The sequence below is a fragment of the Zootoca vivipara genome, chromosome 14 (genome assembly GCF_965207765.1).
Source record: "Zootoca vivipara chromosome 14, rZooViv2.hap1.1, whole genome shotgun sequence".
NCBI lineage: Eukaryota > Metazoa > Chordata > Lepidosauria > Squamata > Lacertidae > Zootoca > Zootoca vivipara.
In genome coordinates this window covers 22,623,252-22,639,629 of record NC_142597.1, presented here as the reverse complement: position 1 = coordinate 22,639,629, position 16,378 = coordinate 22,623,252, and the positions used below count along the sequence as shown (strand labels likewise).

Here is a 16,378-nt window from a genome sequence, read left to right as displayed (position 1 = left end):
ATAGGAAGGAGTTGAAGTTTGACTAAGTTTGACTGTCTATGCAAGGTTGTCAGTTGGTGTATAAATCAATATGAATCAATAGTCACACTTTAGAGAATCCTGCATGGAACACCACAGGCTTTATCTGAATTCTGATGAAATGAAGCAGCTCTCACATACAAGAATTGGTAGAAATATTTGCCCCTCCAGTGTATTGGCCGTCATTGTGAAGTTCTCATTTATCCCCAATCCGACTGTTATCCAATTTGAAATATAAGGTACTCCTAATTGGCTTCTTTCAGGCTTTGGCAGGATTTAAATATGATGTACTGGATGGAATGAAAATAACTTGGTATCCATTACCGCTTTGAACCTTTCAGCATTACTAATTTATGTCATAGTAAGTTCAGTGCAACCAAAGGATTACATCCATTTGGCCAGCAGTATCCCGCCTCCACCCAAGCAATTACCTTGGCACCCACAGCTTTCTTCAAAACCAGAAAAGCAAGCTCCAATTTTTGCTAGAGATAGAATAAAAGCCTGAAGAAACTGTCTAGTTCTAACCAAAAACAATGATCAAAATTTCCAACTTGAAGGGGGGAATAATAACTAAAGGAAAGCTCAGACTAAGTATATGGTCACACCAGCTAGTGCAGTTTGTATTATTTGTATTACATTATTTCATGGGTGGAACTACTGGTTGCTTCACTTCCAGCTTCCACTGAGGGAAAGGGAGTATCTCATTAATGAAATACTCACATTCTGTACTGCTTGACACAATGTTGGAACAGAACTGGCCAGACCCTCTGTCTGTGAAGCGCAAGAGGTTGCCTCTTGAAATGGCAGTCTTTAGACCTCTTTCTGACAATGGATCAAACACACAGCTTGCAGTTTGACACAGTGGACTGTGGTGCTTAAAAAAGCAGCATAAGAATGTTCTAGGTGGGAGGACAAAAAGTCATAACTTGTCTCTTCTTCTCAGAGAAAATCAGTGGCACTAACAGTCTGAATAATCACTGTACATTGAAACAGAATATATTTCTTTATATTCTGCTGTATATGCTATCATTTAATGTGTTTCCAGATAACCTGGGAATAGGTACTTTACAGTGATAGGCAACACAAGTTTTAAAAAAAGATAACCCGATGACTGGAAATGTTTGGCTAAAATGACTGCTACAAATATACAGTAGTTTAAATGTCTGAACACTACAAATTAGCAAAATGAGAAGTATGCACAACTTTTATATACTTACAACTTTTCAGCTAAACAACTGCAACAAAGGATAAGAATTTCATAGAAAATGCTTGTGCTTAGCAGAACAATTCTTATTTCCCACCCATTTAGATGTCACTATTATTATGCAGGCATACGCTGAAATACAGGGCAAATTAGAAAGAGTCAATTTTAGCATCTAGTGATGAAGAAAAACAATGATTAAGAAATCTTGTTTAAGTAATTGTGTAAATTCTCCATAAACCCTTATTTCACTCATGGTAGCAGGGATTTTAGATGCTATTATAAGAATTCACTTTAACAAAAACATGCTGGGGGAAAAGATATCAATTGTTAAACATGGGACACACTACCTTCTAATGACACTCAAAAAATGTGCACAGTGTGTGAGGCAATGACTGGCAATGCTGCATGGAAATAAATGCAGTTAAGTAGATTGACAAAAAAGGGAAGCAGGCACATCCAGATGTTTCTAGGTTGTAGCAACACAAGCACTCAAGTCATCATGATCATCTTAAACGTTTTCTAATTGCTCAGCAATGAAGGAAAAACACACTTTATCCCACTCAGCCATATATCGCCTGCCACTGCAAACAGAGGATGTTCAATGCCAACACTTGCCTGTTTCAGACAGCAGAGACCAAAAATATTGTTTTCTATCTTTGTTATGTAACTGCCAAGACCGTGGCCATGAAAATCTGTACGTTGATATATACTGTGATTAAAAAATAATGACTAAGCTCTAAGCAGATACTGTACAGTATTTAAAAACTGAAAATGTGTTTAAATACTGAAAATGTGAAGCAGTCATTCTGAAACACATTCTAAACAGTTCAACCCCTACCCCCAAGTTTTTTTTACTATATATAAAATAAAAGGGCAAAGAGAACAGATTTGCCATGAGTCTCTCTACTGTTAGGTGTAGATAGATATAGATATAGATATAGATATAGACACTTTTTTCAAACCCTCCCATATACAGTAGTTTTAAGAAGGCCCTTGAGGCAGCTAATAATATATAAATATTAACACAAAGATTTAACAACAATAATTCAGTTAATAAAAACAGAGCCTGTAAAGCTATACTTTTTTAAAAAAAGAGCCTATGGGTAGTTTAATTCCCAACTTGACTAAATTGCATTGGTTCCACCTTGCAATATATTGCTGAAATTAAAAGGTCTTACTCTTAACTACTTTCCAGAAGATGATGACAAAACTATTCCTATAGACAGAATTCTGAAAAAAGTGTTACTTCAATGAAAGTCCTGATTACCCAGCTTCACATACACACACCAAAAAACCTGACCTAAGTGAAGTCTCTTTGGATGATCTTAGCATATAGGAAGCATGATCATTATAAAATCAATACCATAAATGAGAGCAAAAATCAATACCATAAATGATATTATCTAGAAAAGTTGCAAGTAGAAGAATGGGCAGGTTCCGTTCTGGTCACAAGAGCATCAACACTGGTAATAGAGATCTGAAGCCAACAGGAAATAGAAGTTACTGTTGACATACAGATCTAGACCTTGATCTGCAACCTGTCCTGCAAGCATAACCTCTGTTTTTTTAAATAAAAAAAAGCAGAGAGAAAAGCTATATCCTGCTTAATCCAACACAGACTGAAGAAATTAGCAGTATGTAAGAAATAAATTCCAAACAGAATGAGAGTCCTCCTAGTTCAGGCCAAAAGTCTATCTATTCCAGGATCCTTTTTCCACAGTGGCCAACCAGGTTCTTATAGGAAGTCCATAAGCAAGACATGGGGGAATTACCGTAGCCCTCTCTCACCAGTTCATCTCTAGCACTTCAAGAGTAATTGGTAAGAAATTAGTCTATGAGTGAAGACTGATGTCCATGACAAACCAAGGCCAGGTTGGATACATTGCAAGTCAAAAAACATGAAGCTGACGTTTAGGAATAACAGAACTGTTCATTTCTTTTTCTTAAATAATAATAAAAAAGCTGGGGGGGGGAGAGAACCATTTATCTGTCTCCTACCAAAATAAAACATAGGACAGTCACCAAGTCATTATTTATCTGGTGTTTTCTGAGCAGAGGAAACTACTGAGCAGACATATATTCATGCAGCATCATGTTCAGAGTCAAAGCTTAGGAAAGTGAGTGTGGGAATGTGAAAACAATTACCTTATCACCATTATAAAAGGAGTTGCTCAAGAACAGAGGTCAAGCAGGGTGGCATAAAAAGTCTAAGATTCCTGTCATACAGCCCACCTGGGCTGAAGACAAAAAGCTAGTTTTCACCACCATTAGCAAGTAGTTGCTAATACAGTGGTACCTCGGGTTGCTGACCGATCTGTTCCGGGGTGCTGAGCACACCCCAAAAAGTCTGCAACCCAAGCAGCGCTTTTGCACGTGCACGAAAGCGCAATAGAGTACTTCTGCGCATGTGCACGTGGCGAAACCCGGAAGTAAACTCTTTTGGGTCCGCTGCGTTCGTAACCTGGAAAAACGCAACCCGCAGCGGACACAACATAAGGTATGACTGTTCTGTAAGTTGAATGTGCACATTAAAAAGACAAGGAATATAAAAAGACAATATATATCAATTTTTATAATGGTTATTTTAATACAATGATAAAAAGGATACTTTGTTTCAGCAACCAACAATCTCCACTATATAACTGCTCACCCGCAGCCTATTTTTCTGCTATTCAGATCAGTTACTAGCTGACTTAAACCTGTTTGATAACATGAAATAAATGAATGGCCTAATAGAACTTCCAGTAAGCTACCGAAACAAAACACTTACACTCTTATTTTTTAAGCTCGAAACAGATTTGTAGGGAGATAATTAGAGCTTGTGCTCTGTACAAGAAAATCCAAAGCATTCTTCCTACTTTTATAGAAGAATGATTCAAACAAGAAAATGCATTCAAAATCCAATTATGCATTTAAATTGAGTCTGCTGCTGCTTTTAAAGAAAAGGTTCAGCATTTTAGAAGCATAAATAAGCAGCCTGTTTAGCAGTTCTGTAGCCAGCTCTGGAACCCAGAAAATTGTCTGAGATAATCAACAGAGCTGGGTTATGTGCCTGTTGACTCCATGACTCATCTACAAAATAAACTCTTCAGGGCTGCTGCAGCAGTCACAAGGCCAAACATTTGGACCAAACTTCACTTCTTGTAATGCCTATGTTATTGGGTGATAAAGTACAAACTAACACTATTCCTATCCAGAAGAGTAACAGATACTTGCCAAAGAAAAAGCAGCTGTCAAGTTCATTCCCCGCATCCTTTTCTTTATGATTATGCATCCAAACTCCAAAATACAAAGTGATGGTTGATTCCAAAGTTTTGTTTTTTAATTTAGTACTTAATGAGGAGGAAGCAGACTTTAATAATAAAAGCGCTATATGAAACCTCTTATCTAAACTCAACATATTGCATGTCCCAGATAACTAGGACTTCCCTGCAGATGAAGAGGGCATATCCTAGGTTCCAGAACTGTCAGTATCATTAAGTACCCAGTACCAATTGCTGGGAGGAAATGGGGTGGGGTTGCAGTTTAATAGGATGCAAAGAGAAGCTAGGGAACATGAGTCAGAGGGGAAGGAGGAGAGGAAGAGGGGGGAGGGCAGGCTTTCATGTGCCAACTACAGCAGATCTACTGTAAAGACAGACACTTCAGCATCCCATTTTGAAGAACAAAATATAAGTCCAAACACAATACAATGCTCCAAATAAATACTGTGGGTGCCAGGTACTGAAGAATGCCACCGTGCCAACTGGGAAACAGGTTAGGTTATTACGTGGTGTTTTCCAGCTCCACTCAGAACGACTTGCCCACTAAACATTTGCACCCCCAAGATGGAGCAATCTTCTATACAGCCCCTTCACTGAAGATAGGAAATACTTTCAAGACGTAACCCTATTATGAGAGTATACCAGAACGCACATCTGGACCAACAGACTAGCAGCTTTAAAAACCCTATTATCTGAATCCATTTAGAACCTAACCCAGATAGTTTGATCATCATCAGATCAAAGCTGGGCTTGCCAACTCAAAAAGTAAATTCCAACCTCATTTACTCAAGGCTGTCAACCTTTGCACCTTTCCCACTGTTGCAATATTAAAACTTAAAATCCGACCAAACTCCAAGCAGTCAATGTAACGGGTGCACAGAAACACTATTCATACTGACCTGTCCGTGATTGCAGACTGTGTGCCACTCATTGGAGCCCTTGGCAAGGAGACGACTTTTTAGCCAATCTGCATTGTACTAGTTATAATTTAAGTACATTACTGTCAATTTCCCATACACACACCAACTTTGCTCCAGAGAAGTACTAGTGAAGTCAGTTAAAAACAACAGCAATGCAGTTCTTCACGATTGCCCAAAAGATCCATATCAGAGCACACTCAGGAAAAGCCACAAAGCACCTTTTCTGCCCCAAATCCTCCAAGTAGTATGGGAGAAGGCCTTCAAAGTCATGATTCAATCCTCTGAAAATCCTGCTGTTGCCTCAAGATGGTAACTGTCAGACGCAGACACATCTGCTTCAAGTTATTCCCAAGCCTTGTGTCCAGGCATCACAGTTCCAGAACTCTTCTCAAGTCATTAGGCCACAGCAAACCAACAAGTAGTCAAATAGTGTAGCAATCCCTGTCCAAAGGAAGGGGTGAGGGAACCTTGTGGGGGAGCAACTAGCCTCCTCCCACCCTTACTACCCCATGGGAGGACAGGAACGCCTCATCTAATACACTTTGGGGTCAACTCCCCACTGCTGAAAGTTGCTTCTCCAGGCTCCACCACTTTCTAAACTGAAGAACCCTTTGATGACCTTCTATGGGACCGTGTGGGGTGGCACTTCTCTCCTGCACTTGATTTTCTTTTTCCTTTCCTGAGGGGGGGGGCGGGGAAACCCCTTTTGCAGCACTAGCTGTTATGGCCCTGCTGACCTTTCTCTGTAGGATTGTCAAGAAAAGCTAGTAGGGGTGTCCCACTTTTGAGCTGTTTCCACCAAGGGGGGTGGGGGTGGGGGTGGCGAGATGTTAGGAAGGCAGGAAACCCCCTTAGCCCTTCTATGGAGGGTAAAGAGAAACTCTGCCTTTTAGGAGGGGGAAAAACCAGCAAAGTAAGCCAGCCCCCCTCCTCTACGAAGGGGTGGGGAAATGAGATCTACACGCACCCCGGCCCCAAATTAGGCTCTGGGGCTGATTAAAGGGAGAGAGAAAATTAGTCTTGCATGAACTGAGGTCGCACCTCGGAGCCTCCCCTCAGGGCAGGGTGCATAATATTCCCTACTTTGGTGGGGGTTGGGAGTATGAAAACACACACGAGCCAGGCCGGGGGTGGGGGTCCTCTCTCGACGCCACCCGCCCTTTTCCTTTATCTCCGCCTCTCTCTCTCTCCCCTTCTAGGCCCCGAAGAGGTTCTTCCCCAGCATCTGACAGGACTAAGTTCGTCGATGCGTGGGGGGGGGGGGGGGTCGGACGCCCCGAAGTCCTCGTAGCAGCAGTTGCGGCGGCCGCGGGGTGGGGGTGGGGTGTGTGAGAAGAGATGCGACTTCTTTTCGCCCCTCCGCGTCGAACCGGCTTGACTCTGGTTCGAGTCCGGTATGGGAGCCCGCTTCGCCGCCGAGGCTTCGCCGGTGGAGGCAACCCACCCGAGCCTCTCCCGTCGACGGCTGGGACGAGGAGAGGAAGAAGAAGAAGATTAAAACAACAGCGAAAGCGGCTGCCGTTCCCGGAGCGGCTCCTTCCCGCCGTCGAGTCCGGAATGTGAGGGGGAGAAAGCGGAGCGGGAGGGGAAGAAATGTGGGCTCCTTTCCACAGGCCGCGTCTCCTCCTCCTCTCGTTGCTCGCCGCCGTCGTCTGAGGGCCTGACTCGGCTTCTCCGCTCCCGCCGGCGCTCGCTCGCTCGGGCTTGATTCTCCTCAGGCCGACGTTCACCGCCGGCTTCGCTGGGGCAGGCCCAGGTTCGACTCCACTCGGCTCTGTTCGGCCTCTTCCGGCGGTTCCGGGACTATTTTGTCCCCCCTCCTCCTCCTCTTCCCCCCTCCCCTCGCCACTTCTTAATGCATTCTTCCCCCCACCAACACACACACAGCGCTTCACTTCAGGGATCCGCCTCGCTCTTCGTCTCCTCCTCCTCCCGCCGTTCCATTCCTCGAATCCTTCCGCCGGGACGCGTCACACGTCGTTTTGGAATCTCCGTCGTCGCTGCTCTTCGGCCATACACAGCGCGCCGCCTCCACAGTCCGCGGCGGGAGGGTGGGGGGTGAGGGAGGAGTGAGAGAGAAGGAAAGGAGTCCGTTCGAGGCCACACCTAGCAGATCTTCCTTTGACCCTCCTGTCGCTCACGTCCCTCATGTCAGGAGAAGGTGACTTATTCGGGAAGAGCAGCAGCAATATGTATCCATTTGAAGCACATGGCTTCCCCGCCCCCAAGTAATCCCGAGAACCATAGTTTCCCCTCTCAGAGCTATCGTTGCCAGCACCCTAACAAAACTGCAATTCCCAGGATTCTTAGGGAGAAGTCATGTGCTTTAAATGTACAGTTGAAGATGCTTGAAATGGGTGGTATGTGAACTGCCCAAAACGCAGTCTCGCGTCCCATGATTAAACAGCAGTCCATTTATTCCTCTTTTTCTATGCCCCATCTGCATTACCAAGTTCTTTTGTTTTGCCTGATGCTAAGTTTGGGTGCTGTTCTGTCAGCCGTTGACATCCAATGAAGCTGCATATTGGAAGATTGAGGACAAACAAAGTATTTATTTGGTTAAACTATGGAACATTGGTTTAAACTATGGAACATTGATGGTCACCAGCTTGGATGGCTTTCAAACAGGACTTATCCTGCTAAGCCACTTGTGGCACCCTTGATTCCAGCAGGTAGCCATTTTTGCCATTCAGGTCACAGTCACACCATTGCACTATGGACACCATTTTCAACAGTCCGGGCTTCCTCCAAAGAATTCTGGGAACTGTAGTTTGTTAAGAGTGCTGAGAGTAGTTAGGAGATCCTTATTCCCCTTACAGAACTACAATTCCCAGAGTCCCCTGGGAAGAGAGCAGTGGCATCACAACAGAGGGGTGGTGTGCTCCCGGTGGCATGTCTCTAGGGGTGACAAGGCAGCGCCCCGCCACGGCAGCACGAGCGTGGCCGCATGTAGAGGATCCTCCCAGCCTCCCTCCCACCCTCGCTCGCTCGCTGTAAGCGGCTCCCACTTTGCCGCTTTACAGCGAGCTGGGGAGGGAGGGAGGGGAACGGACAGGAGCCGTGGCTCCCAAGAGGGCACAGCTTTGCCCGCAAAGTGGCGTGGCGGGGGGTGACAAAAAAAAATTCCACACTGGGTACCACCTGGGCTTGCCACGCCTCGGGAAGGGAGATTGTTAAACCGCTCTGGGAAGGCAATAGGGGGGTCTCCTTGCAACTCTCAGCACACTTAACAAACGGCAGTTCCCAGAATCCTTTGAGGGAAGCCATAACGATTGAAAGCAGTACGATACTGCTTTGAATGTATGGTGTGAATGTGGCCTCAATCTAGCAGAAACCTGCCTGCTACCTGTGCAGGAGTGGGCAGTCTTCAGACTTGTGGGATCTATACTAATTATTTTGCATTTATTATTGGTATCATAGTATACAAGTGTCGTCTTCTTCTTTGGCGATCACTCGTAGCTGAGTAAGATTGTCTTCCATAAACACGGTTTTAACAATGGGTCTGTAAATGACTGTGGAGGCCAATTCTGGATCCACACGTCCTTCCACAGTGGGGACATTGGATTTGCCAAGCGTACCTTCCTCTTAGCACGCTTCTCCATGTTTCTCCATTGCGTCCTGAGATCGAGTTTCTTCAAAGCCCATGACACCTTTGGTAAAGCCTGTTCTCCAACTGGAGCGCTCGCAGGCCATGGTTTCCCAGTTGTCAGTGTTTATACTACATTTTTAAAGATTTGCCTTGAGACAGTCTTTAAACCTCTTTTGTTGACCACCAGCATTACACTTTCCATTTTTAAGTTTGGAATAGAGTAGTTGCTTTGGAAGATGATCATCAGGCATCCGCACAACATAACCAGTCCAATGAATTTGATGTTGAATAATCATTGCTTCGACACTGGTGATCTTTGCTTCTTCCAGTACACTGATATTAGTTTGCCTGTCTTCCCAAGTGATGTGTAAAAAATTTCGGAGACACCGCTAATGGAATCTTTTGAGGAGTTGGAGATGGCGTTTATAAGTGGTCCATGTTTCACAAGCATATAGTAAAATTCCTTCAGTAGCACGTTAAAGACCAACTAAGTTTTTATTTTGTTATGAGCTTTGGTGTGCATGCACACTTCTTCAGATACGAATCTGAAGAAGTGTGCATGCACACGAAATCTCATACCAAAATAAAAACTTAGTTGGTCTTTAAGGTGCTACTGAAGGATTTTTTTTTTTTTTTGCTTCGACTCAGACCAACACGGCTACCTACCTGTAACTAAGCATATACCGTGTTTCCCCTTTTTTAATACGTAGCCATAAAGTAAGCCATGGCAGCATTTTTTAGGAGTTGCTATATCTAAGACACCCCCCGAAAATAAGACATACCTCTCATACCATATACAGCGAGACCGCCAAGCGCCCCAGCCAGCCAGCGGGGCCTGGAACCAGCTGCTGCAGCGGCGAGCCACCTGCCGAAACAGGCGGCTGCAGAGTGGAGCGCTCTGCAGCGCCGAGCGCTCAGAGCGCCCAGCAGCGCCGGGTGGAGCGCCCAGCCAGCGGCCTGGCCTCTTCCTGGCCCGGCCGAGGAGGCCTGCCGCCCCGCCGCCGGAACAGGCGGCTGCAGAGTGGAGCGCTCCGCAGCGCCGAGCGCTCGGAACGTCCAGCAGCACCGGGCGGAGTGCCCAGCCAGAGCGGCGAGGCAGAGCGGCGGCCGGAGGCCCGTTGGACCTTCTGCACCACCGGAACGTTGTGGGCCGCATGGCCCGAGGCAGAGCGGCGGCGGGAGCCCCGCTAGCCCTGCCAGAGTGACGGGCGGCGGCGGGAGCCCTGCTGGCCCCATCCGCGCCGCCAGAACGTTGTGGGCCGCATGGCCCAAGGCAGAGCGGCGGCAGGAGCCCCGCTGGCCCTGCCAGGGTGACGGGCGGCGGCGGGAGCCCTGCTGGCCCCATCCGCGCCGCCGGAATGTTGTGGGCCGCATGGCCCAAGGCAGAGCGGTGGCGGGAGGCTCGCGGGTCCTTCTGTGGCGCCGGGGTGCGGACGGCGGCGGAAGCGCTGCTGGCCCCTTCCGCTCTGCTGGAGCGGCATGGGCTGCATGGCCCGCCGCCGGAATTTTGTGGGCAGGGAAGCGGGAGGCAGGCAGGCGGGCGGGCTGGGCGATGGGCCCGTGGCTGTGCTCGGCGGGGCCGGTAGTGAGCTCAACGCTGGCCTGCACCAGGGGCTCCGGCTCAGTCCGCTGCCGGCACACGGCGCCTCGTCGTGGCCGGGATCTGGGTCATGGTTAGGTGAGTGCCCTCCACTCCCATAGCGGCGCCCGGGACGAGGCTGCCTCTGAGCATGCACAGAGAGACACCCCCTTCACATCCCCCCGCCAGTCCAGTGCCGGGGAAAAGGCGTCTTGGAAAACCGGGGTGGGTTTATAGCTGGGGATGGGGTGGTCTCTGAGCATGCACAAAGTGTCTCCCTCACCGCTGCCTTTGCTCTTTTTTCCTTGTCTCTTTTTAAAGGAAGTTGCTCCCCAGGGTGGGTCCATAATAAAAATAGTAATAAAAAATTAAGACATCCCCTGAAAATAAGACACCTTGTGTTTTTTTGAGGAAAAAAAGTTATAAGACGGTGTCTTAAAAAAGGGGAAACACGGTAGTAAGGTTGGTAGTACAATAGCTTTGTAAACAAGCATTTTGGTTTCCCTGCAAATGTCCCGGTCCTCAAACACTCTGCACTTTCTGGTACCCAGCTTTGTTCAATCTCTGTCCCCATTTTGTCCCAGGTTTTGCCATATTAAAATGCTGTTAAGGTAAGTTGCTCAAGTTTTCCTTCGCCAGGGTTCAGCCCTGTGTACTGTTTCATTTCCCTCACAGTTAAACCTCTGTTGGGTGCAGATTCAGTGGCAGATTAACACACAAACTAAGTAGGCTACAGCTTAGGGCCTTTGATTATGAAGTGTTCCTAAATACTAAAAAAAACAAAAACCCACTTAATTTTGTGTTTTACATAATAAAGGAAACAGGGAAAACAGACTCTAAAACAGACATTATTGTTTGATGTGATGAAAAGATACTAAATGTCTGGGCAATTATTTGTCATACTGTCAGCGCCAGATTCATGTATAAGCTAAACAAGCTGTCGCATAGGGCCCCACTCTCTTGGGGGCCCCCAAAAAATTTTTAAAGGAAAAAACATACATTTCCAAAATATAAGATAGAAAACAAATAACATAAAAAATACAGCAACAGTGGCAAATGGCTTTAGATACCTATTAGGTCCATAAATAACTATATAGCATATCTTCAACACAAGAAACAGTGACAATTTGTTGTTGACAAAGGACAGCTGGACATGTAAAGAGCCCCATTACCTTCAGTAGCTTAGGGCCTCATCAAACCTAAATCCGGCCCTGCATACTGGGTTTATAGCGTTTCCCCTCCCCATAATGCTGTGGAGCAGGGGTTCCCAAACTAAGGCCCGGGGGCTGGATGTGGCCCAATCACCTTCTCAATCCGGCCCACGGACAGTCCAGGAATCAGCGTGTTTTTATATGAGTAGAATGTGTGCTTTTTATTTAAAATGCATCTCTGGGTTATTTGTGGGGCATAGGAATTTGTTCATTATTATTTTTTTCAAAATATAGTCCGGCCCCACACAAGGTCTGAGGGACAGTGGACCGGCCCCCTGCTGAAAAGGTTTGCTGACCCCTGCTGTGGAGCTTCTTAAACCTGACAGGCTGTGTACACCCTATACCTGAAAACAGAGTGGATAAAAATCAATGATTTTTTTAAAAAAAATCAAAAAAATCGGATTTTTTTGATTTAAATCAGATTTTTTTGATTTAAATCGATTTTTTTTGATTTAAATTGGATTTTTTTTAATAAAATGCTTTTTGAGGAAAACATATTACCATCCAAAGGTTATTCCATCATGAAATAAAGATTAGTTTTTTAATTTTGTAGTATAAGGTTGTATATGTTTAATTTTGGGGGTAAATAAATTCCATTAATCCATTCACAATGTCATGCTCTTCCAGAGGTTTTTGTAAGATTATTGGGCAGTTTCTCTGCCTACAAGATATTATCACAGGTGCTTGGTTTACTTTTGCAGTTCTCAAAACTGAATTTGACTCAACAGAGATCACATGCCTCTTCTTCACAGCAAAAATGTTATAACATGAACAGAGTTGAGAAAAAGACCTTAATCCTATTGTTCTACAAACCTATGAATACAGAAGCAACCCCTTCAGTGCTAAGTTTCAAGAAGTTCAGTGAATAGAATAGAAACAATATTTTTCTGATTGTTTGGAGTGGACAGTATTTAAGTTTTTCATGTGTAGGCTGGGCTGACAGTCTAAGTTTCTTAAAATATATATATATTGTTTTTGTTTAGCCAAATTAGTTAACAAACATGGATGTTTGTTTAAGCAAATAACATTTGCTGAAATGTTATTGTTTCAGTTGAATAAATCTATTTAAATTGTTATTATTAAGGTAATGATTATTTTTCTCCTTCCTAAGTACAACAGTAAAGTTGTCCAAATATGAATGATTAACCTATTAAACTGGGGATAAAAAAAACTAATATGAAAAGTTGTTATTCTAAAAATCTTCATCTACTTGCATATTAAAGTTATACCAGCAAGAATTAGTCTTTATGATTTAAATCAACTATGATTTAAATCAAGCCTTACTGACTAGTGATTTAAATCGTGATTTAAATCGTGATTTAAATCAGTTTGATTTAAATCAAATCCACCCTGCCTGAAAAGCACATTCCAAGCCCGTTCTTTCCCCCAAAGAATTCAAAGAGGCACAGTTCCCAACAACCTAACCAACGACAGTGCCCAGAGTTCTTTGAGGAAAAGATTGAAAGTGGTGCCTCGCTAGACGAAATTAATTCGTTCCACGGGTCTTTTCTTACAGCGAAAAATTCGTCTAGCGAATCCCATAGGAATGCACTGAATTTTTTTCGGCTTTTTTTTTTTGCCCATAGGAACGCATTAATTGAATTTCAATGCATTCCTATGGGAAACCGCGATTCGCTAGATGAATTTTTCGTAAAACGCATTCGTCTAGCGAGGCAAGCTCCGTTTGAAAAATCCTTTCTTTAAGCGGAAATTCCGTTAAGCAGGGCATTCGTTAAGCGAGGCACCACTGTGCCTCGAATGTGCCTTAAAGGTATAGTGCAAACGCTGTCATGGTTTGGGGCCTCTGCATGTCTTAATCCAACCCTGTGCAGATACTCTAGTGCACATGATGCATTCCTTGGAGGTTGGGTCTGCTGCCCCTGTGGATCCTGCCACCTAAGGCAGTCTTGCCTCATGAGTGTGCCACCCTGAAGTACAGCCCTCCAGTTCACCCAAAAGAGGAAATGTTAATGATTCAAGTAGGAAATCCTGATAGGCAGAGAGTTCTGAAAGTTACCCTTTTAAAAAATCAATGATGTTGCTATGCCTGGGGTAGTGTACCAGGTGGTAGCCCAGGTGAACGATCTGGGCAGATGGCCATCTTTGAGCACCGTTTTGGCTCGTCTACCTTTGTTCCCTTGGAGTTAAATGGTGGAAACCATAACTGCAAAGCTAAAGGTAAAATTAGAAATAAAGAAATCCCGTTTAATAGTGCACACAGCAAGCAGTTTTGCATACTGAACCGCCAGGAAGCCTAAAAATAGAGTTTTGGTTGGGTGAGATTTGCCCACCTCTGAAGAGAGCCAGAAGTGACTGAGTGCATTCTACAACATGTTGCCATCTACTGGAATATTTTAGTACTGCAAATTTCCATTATCACTACGGTATCTGCATAGCAGACGAAAGACAGAGGCCAGTCCTCCTAAAGAAACCCTGTTTGCCTCTACTTTGAATAGCACAGAGTAGACTGTAGAGCAGGGGTACCAAAACTAAGGCCCGGGGGCCGGATGCGGCCCAATCACCTTCTCAATCTGGCCCACAGACGGTCCAGGAATCAGCATGTTTTTACATGAGTAGAATGTGTCCTTTTCTTAAAAATGCATCTCTGAGTTATTTGTGGGGCATAGGAATTCGGTCATAGTTTTTTTCAAAATATAGTCCGGCCCCACACAAGGTCTGAGGGACAGTGGACTGGCCCCCTGCTGAAAAGGTTTGCTGACCCCTTCTGTAGAGCAAGAGTGAGAAGCTTCAGGCCCAGGGGCAAATGGGGCACTTGGGGCCTCTGTATCTCACCCTCAGCACTCTTCCCAACCCCCTTCCCAGGCCATACCAGCTTTCCCCAGGGAGGTGGTTGTTATTTATTTATTTATTTATTTATTTATTTATTTATTTATTTATTTATACATACCCCATCCATCTGGCTGGGTTTCCCCAGCCACTCTGGGCGGCTTCCAACAGAAAAATGAAATAAAATAATCTATTAAACATTAAAAGCCTCCCTAAACAGGGCTGCCTTCAGATGTCTTCTAAAAATCTGGTAGCTGTTTTTCTCTTTGACATCTGATGGGAGGATGTTCCACAGGGTGGGCACCACCACCGAGAAGGCCCTCTGCCTGGTTCCCTGCAACTGGTCTAAGTATCATTCAAAACTTCAGTAGTGGAGACTTTCCACTGCCATCAATTTTTCTGTGAAGTAACCAATTAATCTGTCTTGATTATACAGTGGTACCTCGGGTTACATACCCGATTCGTTCCGGGGTGCTGTTCATAACCCGAACAAGCACGAAAGTGCACTTGTGCGCATGCGCGAACTGCACAGAATGCTTCTGTGCATGCGTTGACCGTGCACGTCGCTTCTGCGCATGCGCAGACCGCACGCGTGGCAAAAAATACTTCTGGGTTTGCGGGGTACGCAACCCGAAAATACGTAATGCGAAGCAAATGTAACCTGAGGTATGACTGTACACCTTTCGGTGCCAGGCAAAAACATTCCTCTTTAACCAGGCCTTTGGTTGATTTGATTGACATCCTATGCCACGCCCCCAGGTGTCGCAGCGCCTTGCTACGCCACTGGCAGTTACCTTTCCACAAGGGCTAACACTGATGCCAAAATCCAGCATTGCTTGAGCTCGGTGAGTGCAGCTTTCTCCTGATTGAAGTGCAGAGTGTTTGAGGACCGGGACATTTGCAGGAAAACCAACATGCTTGTTTACAAAGCTATTATTATTATTATTATTATTATTATTATTATTATTTGTACCCCGCCCATCTGGCTGAGTCTCCCCATCCACTCTGGGCGGCTATTGTACTACCAACCTTACCGTATGCTTGTGAAACATGGACCACTTACCGTATAAACATCATCTCCAACTGCTCTAAAGATTCCAACAATGGCTTCTCTGAATTTTTTTTTACATATCACTTGGGAAGACTGGCGAACTAATGCCAGTGTACTGGAAGAAGCAATGATTCTTCAACATCAGCTTCGTTGGACTGCTCATATTGTTTGGATGCCTGATTATCACCATAGCTGTCAAGTTCTCCCTTTATTTTAAGGGAAATTCCCTTATGCTGAATAAGCTTCCTCATGAGAAAAGGGAAAACTTGACAGCTATGATTATTGCCTTTCAAAGCAACTACTCTATTCCAAACTTTAAAATGGAAAGCATAATGCTGGTGGTCAACAAAAGAAGTTTAAAGACTCTCAAGGCAATTAAAAAAAACACCATAGTATAAACACTAACAATTGGGAAACACTGGCTTGCGAGCGCTCCAATTAGAGAACAGCCTTTACCAAAGGTGTTGTGGACTTTGAAGACACTCAAATTCAGGACGAAAGGGAGAAACTAGCTAAGAGGAAGGCACATTTGGCAAACCCTCACCATGATCAACTCCCGCCGGGAAACCTATGTCCCCACTGTGGAAGGACGTATGGATCCAGAACTGGCCTTCACAGTCACTGTTAAGACCCTGTTCATGGAGGACAGTTCTACTTAACTACAAGTGATCACCAAAAAATAAGAAGAATTGGGTTGTTGTTTTTATTTTGATTATGTACTTTGTGCTTTTATTTTCTGATTTTATCCCGTGAACT

The 16,378-nt window shown here is 44.8% G+C and overlaps 1 protein-coding gene across 4 annotated transcripts in view; it reads right to left on the bottom strand.

Annotated features, from left to right (window-relative positions):
• ARHGEF12 (Rho guanine nucleotide exchange factor 12) overlaps positions 1-7,181 on the bottom strand; it is an 84,824-nt gene extending 77,643 nt beyond the window's left edge. For 2 of the 4 annotated variants that reach the window (XM_035140228.3, XM_060283106.2), the window contains exon 1: positions 5,385-6,399. In XM_035140228.3, the coding sequence (XP_034996119.3) occupies positions 5,385-5,416 (32 nt within the window). In that variant the 5' untranslated portion in view covers positions 5,417-6,399. Of the gene's footprint in view, positions 1-5,384 lie in introns of all 4 variants that reach the window. The other 2 variants (XM_035140229.3, XM_088658022.1) reach the window with 2 other exon arrangements.
• Positions 7,182-16,378: the final 9,197 nt, after the last annotated feature.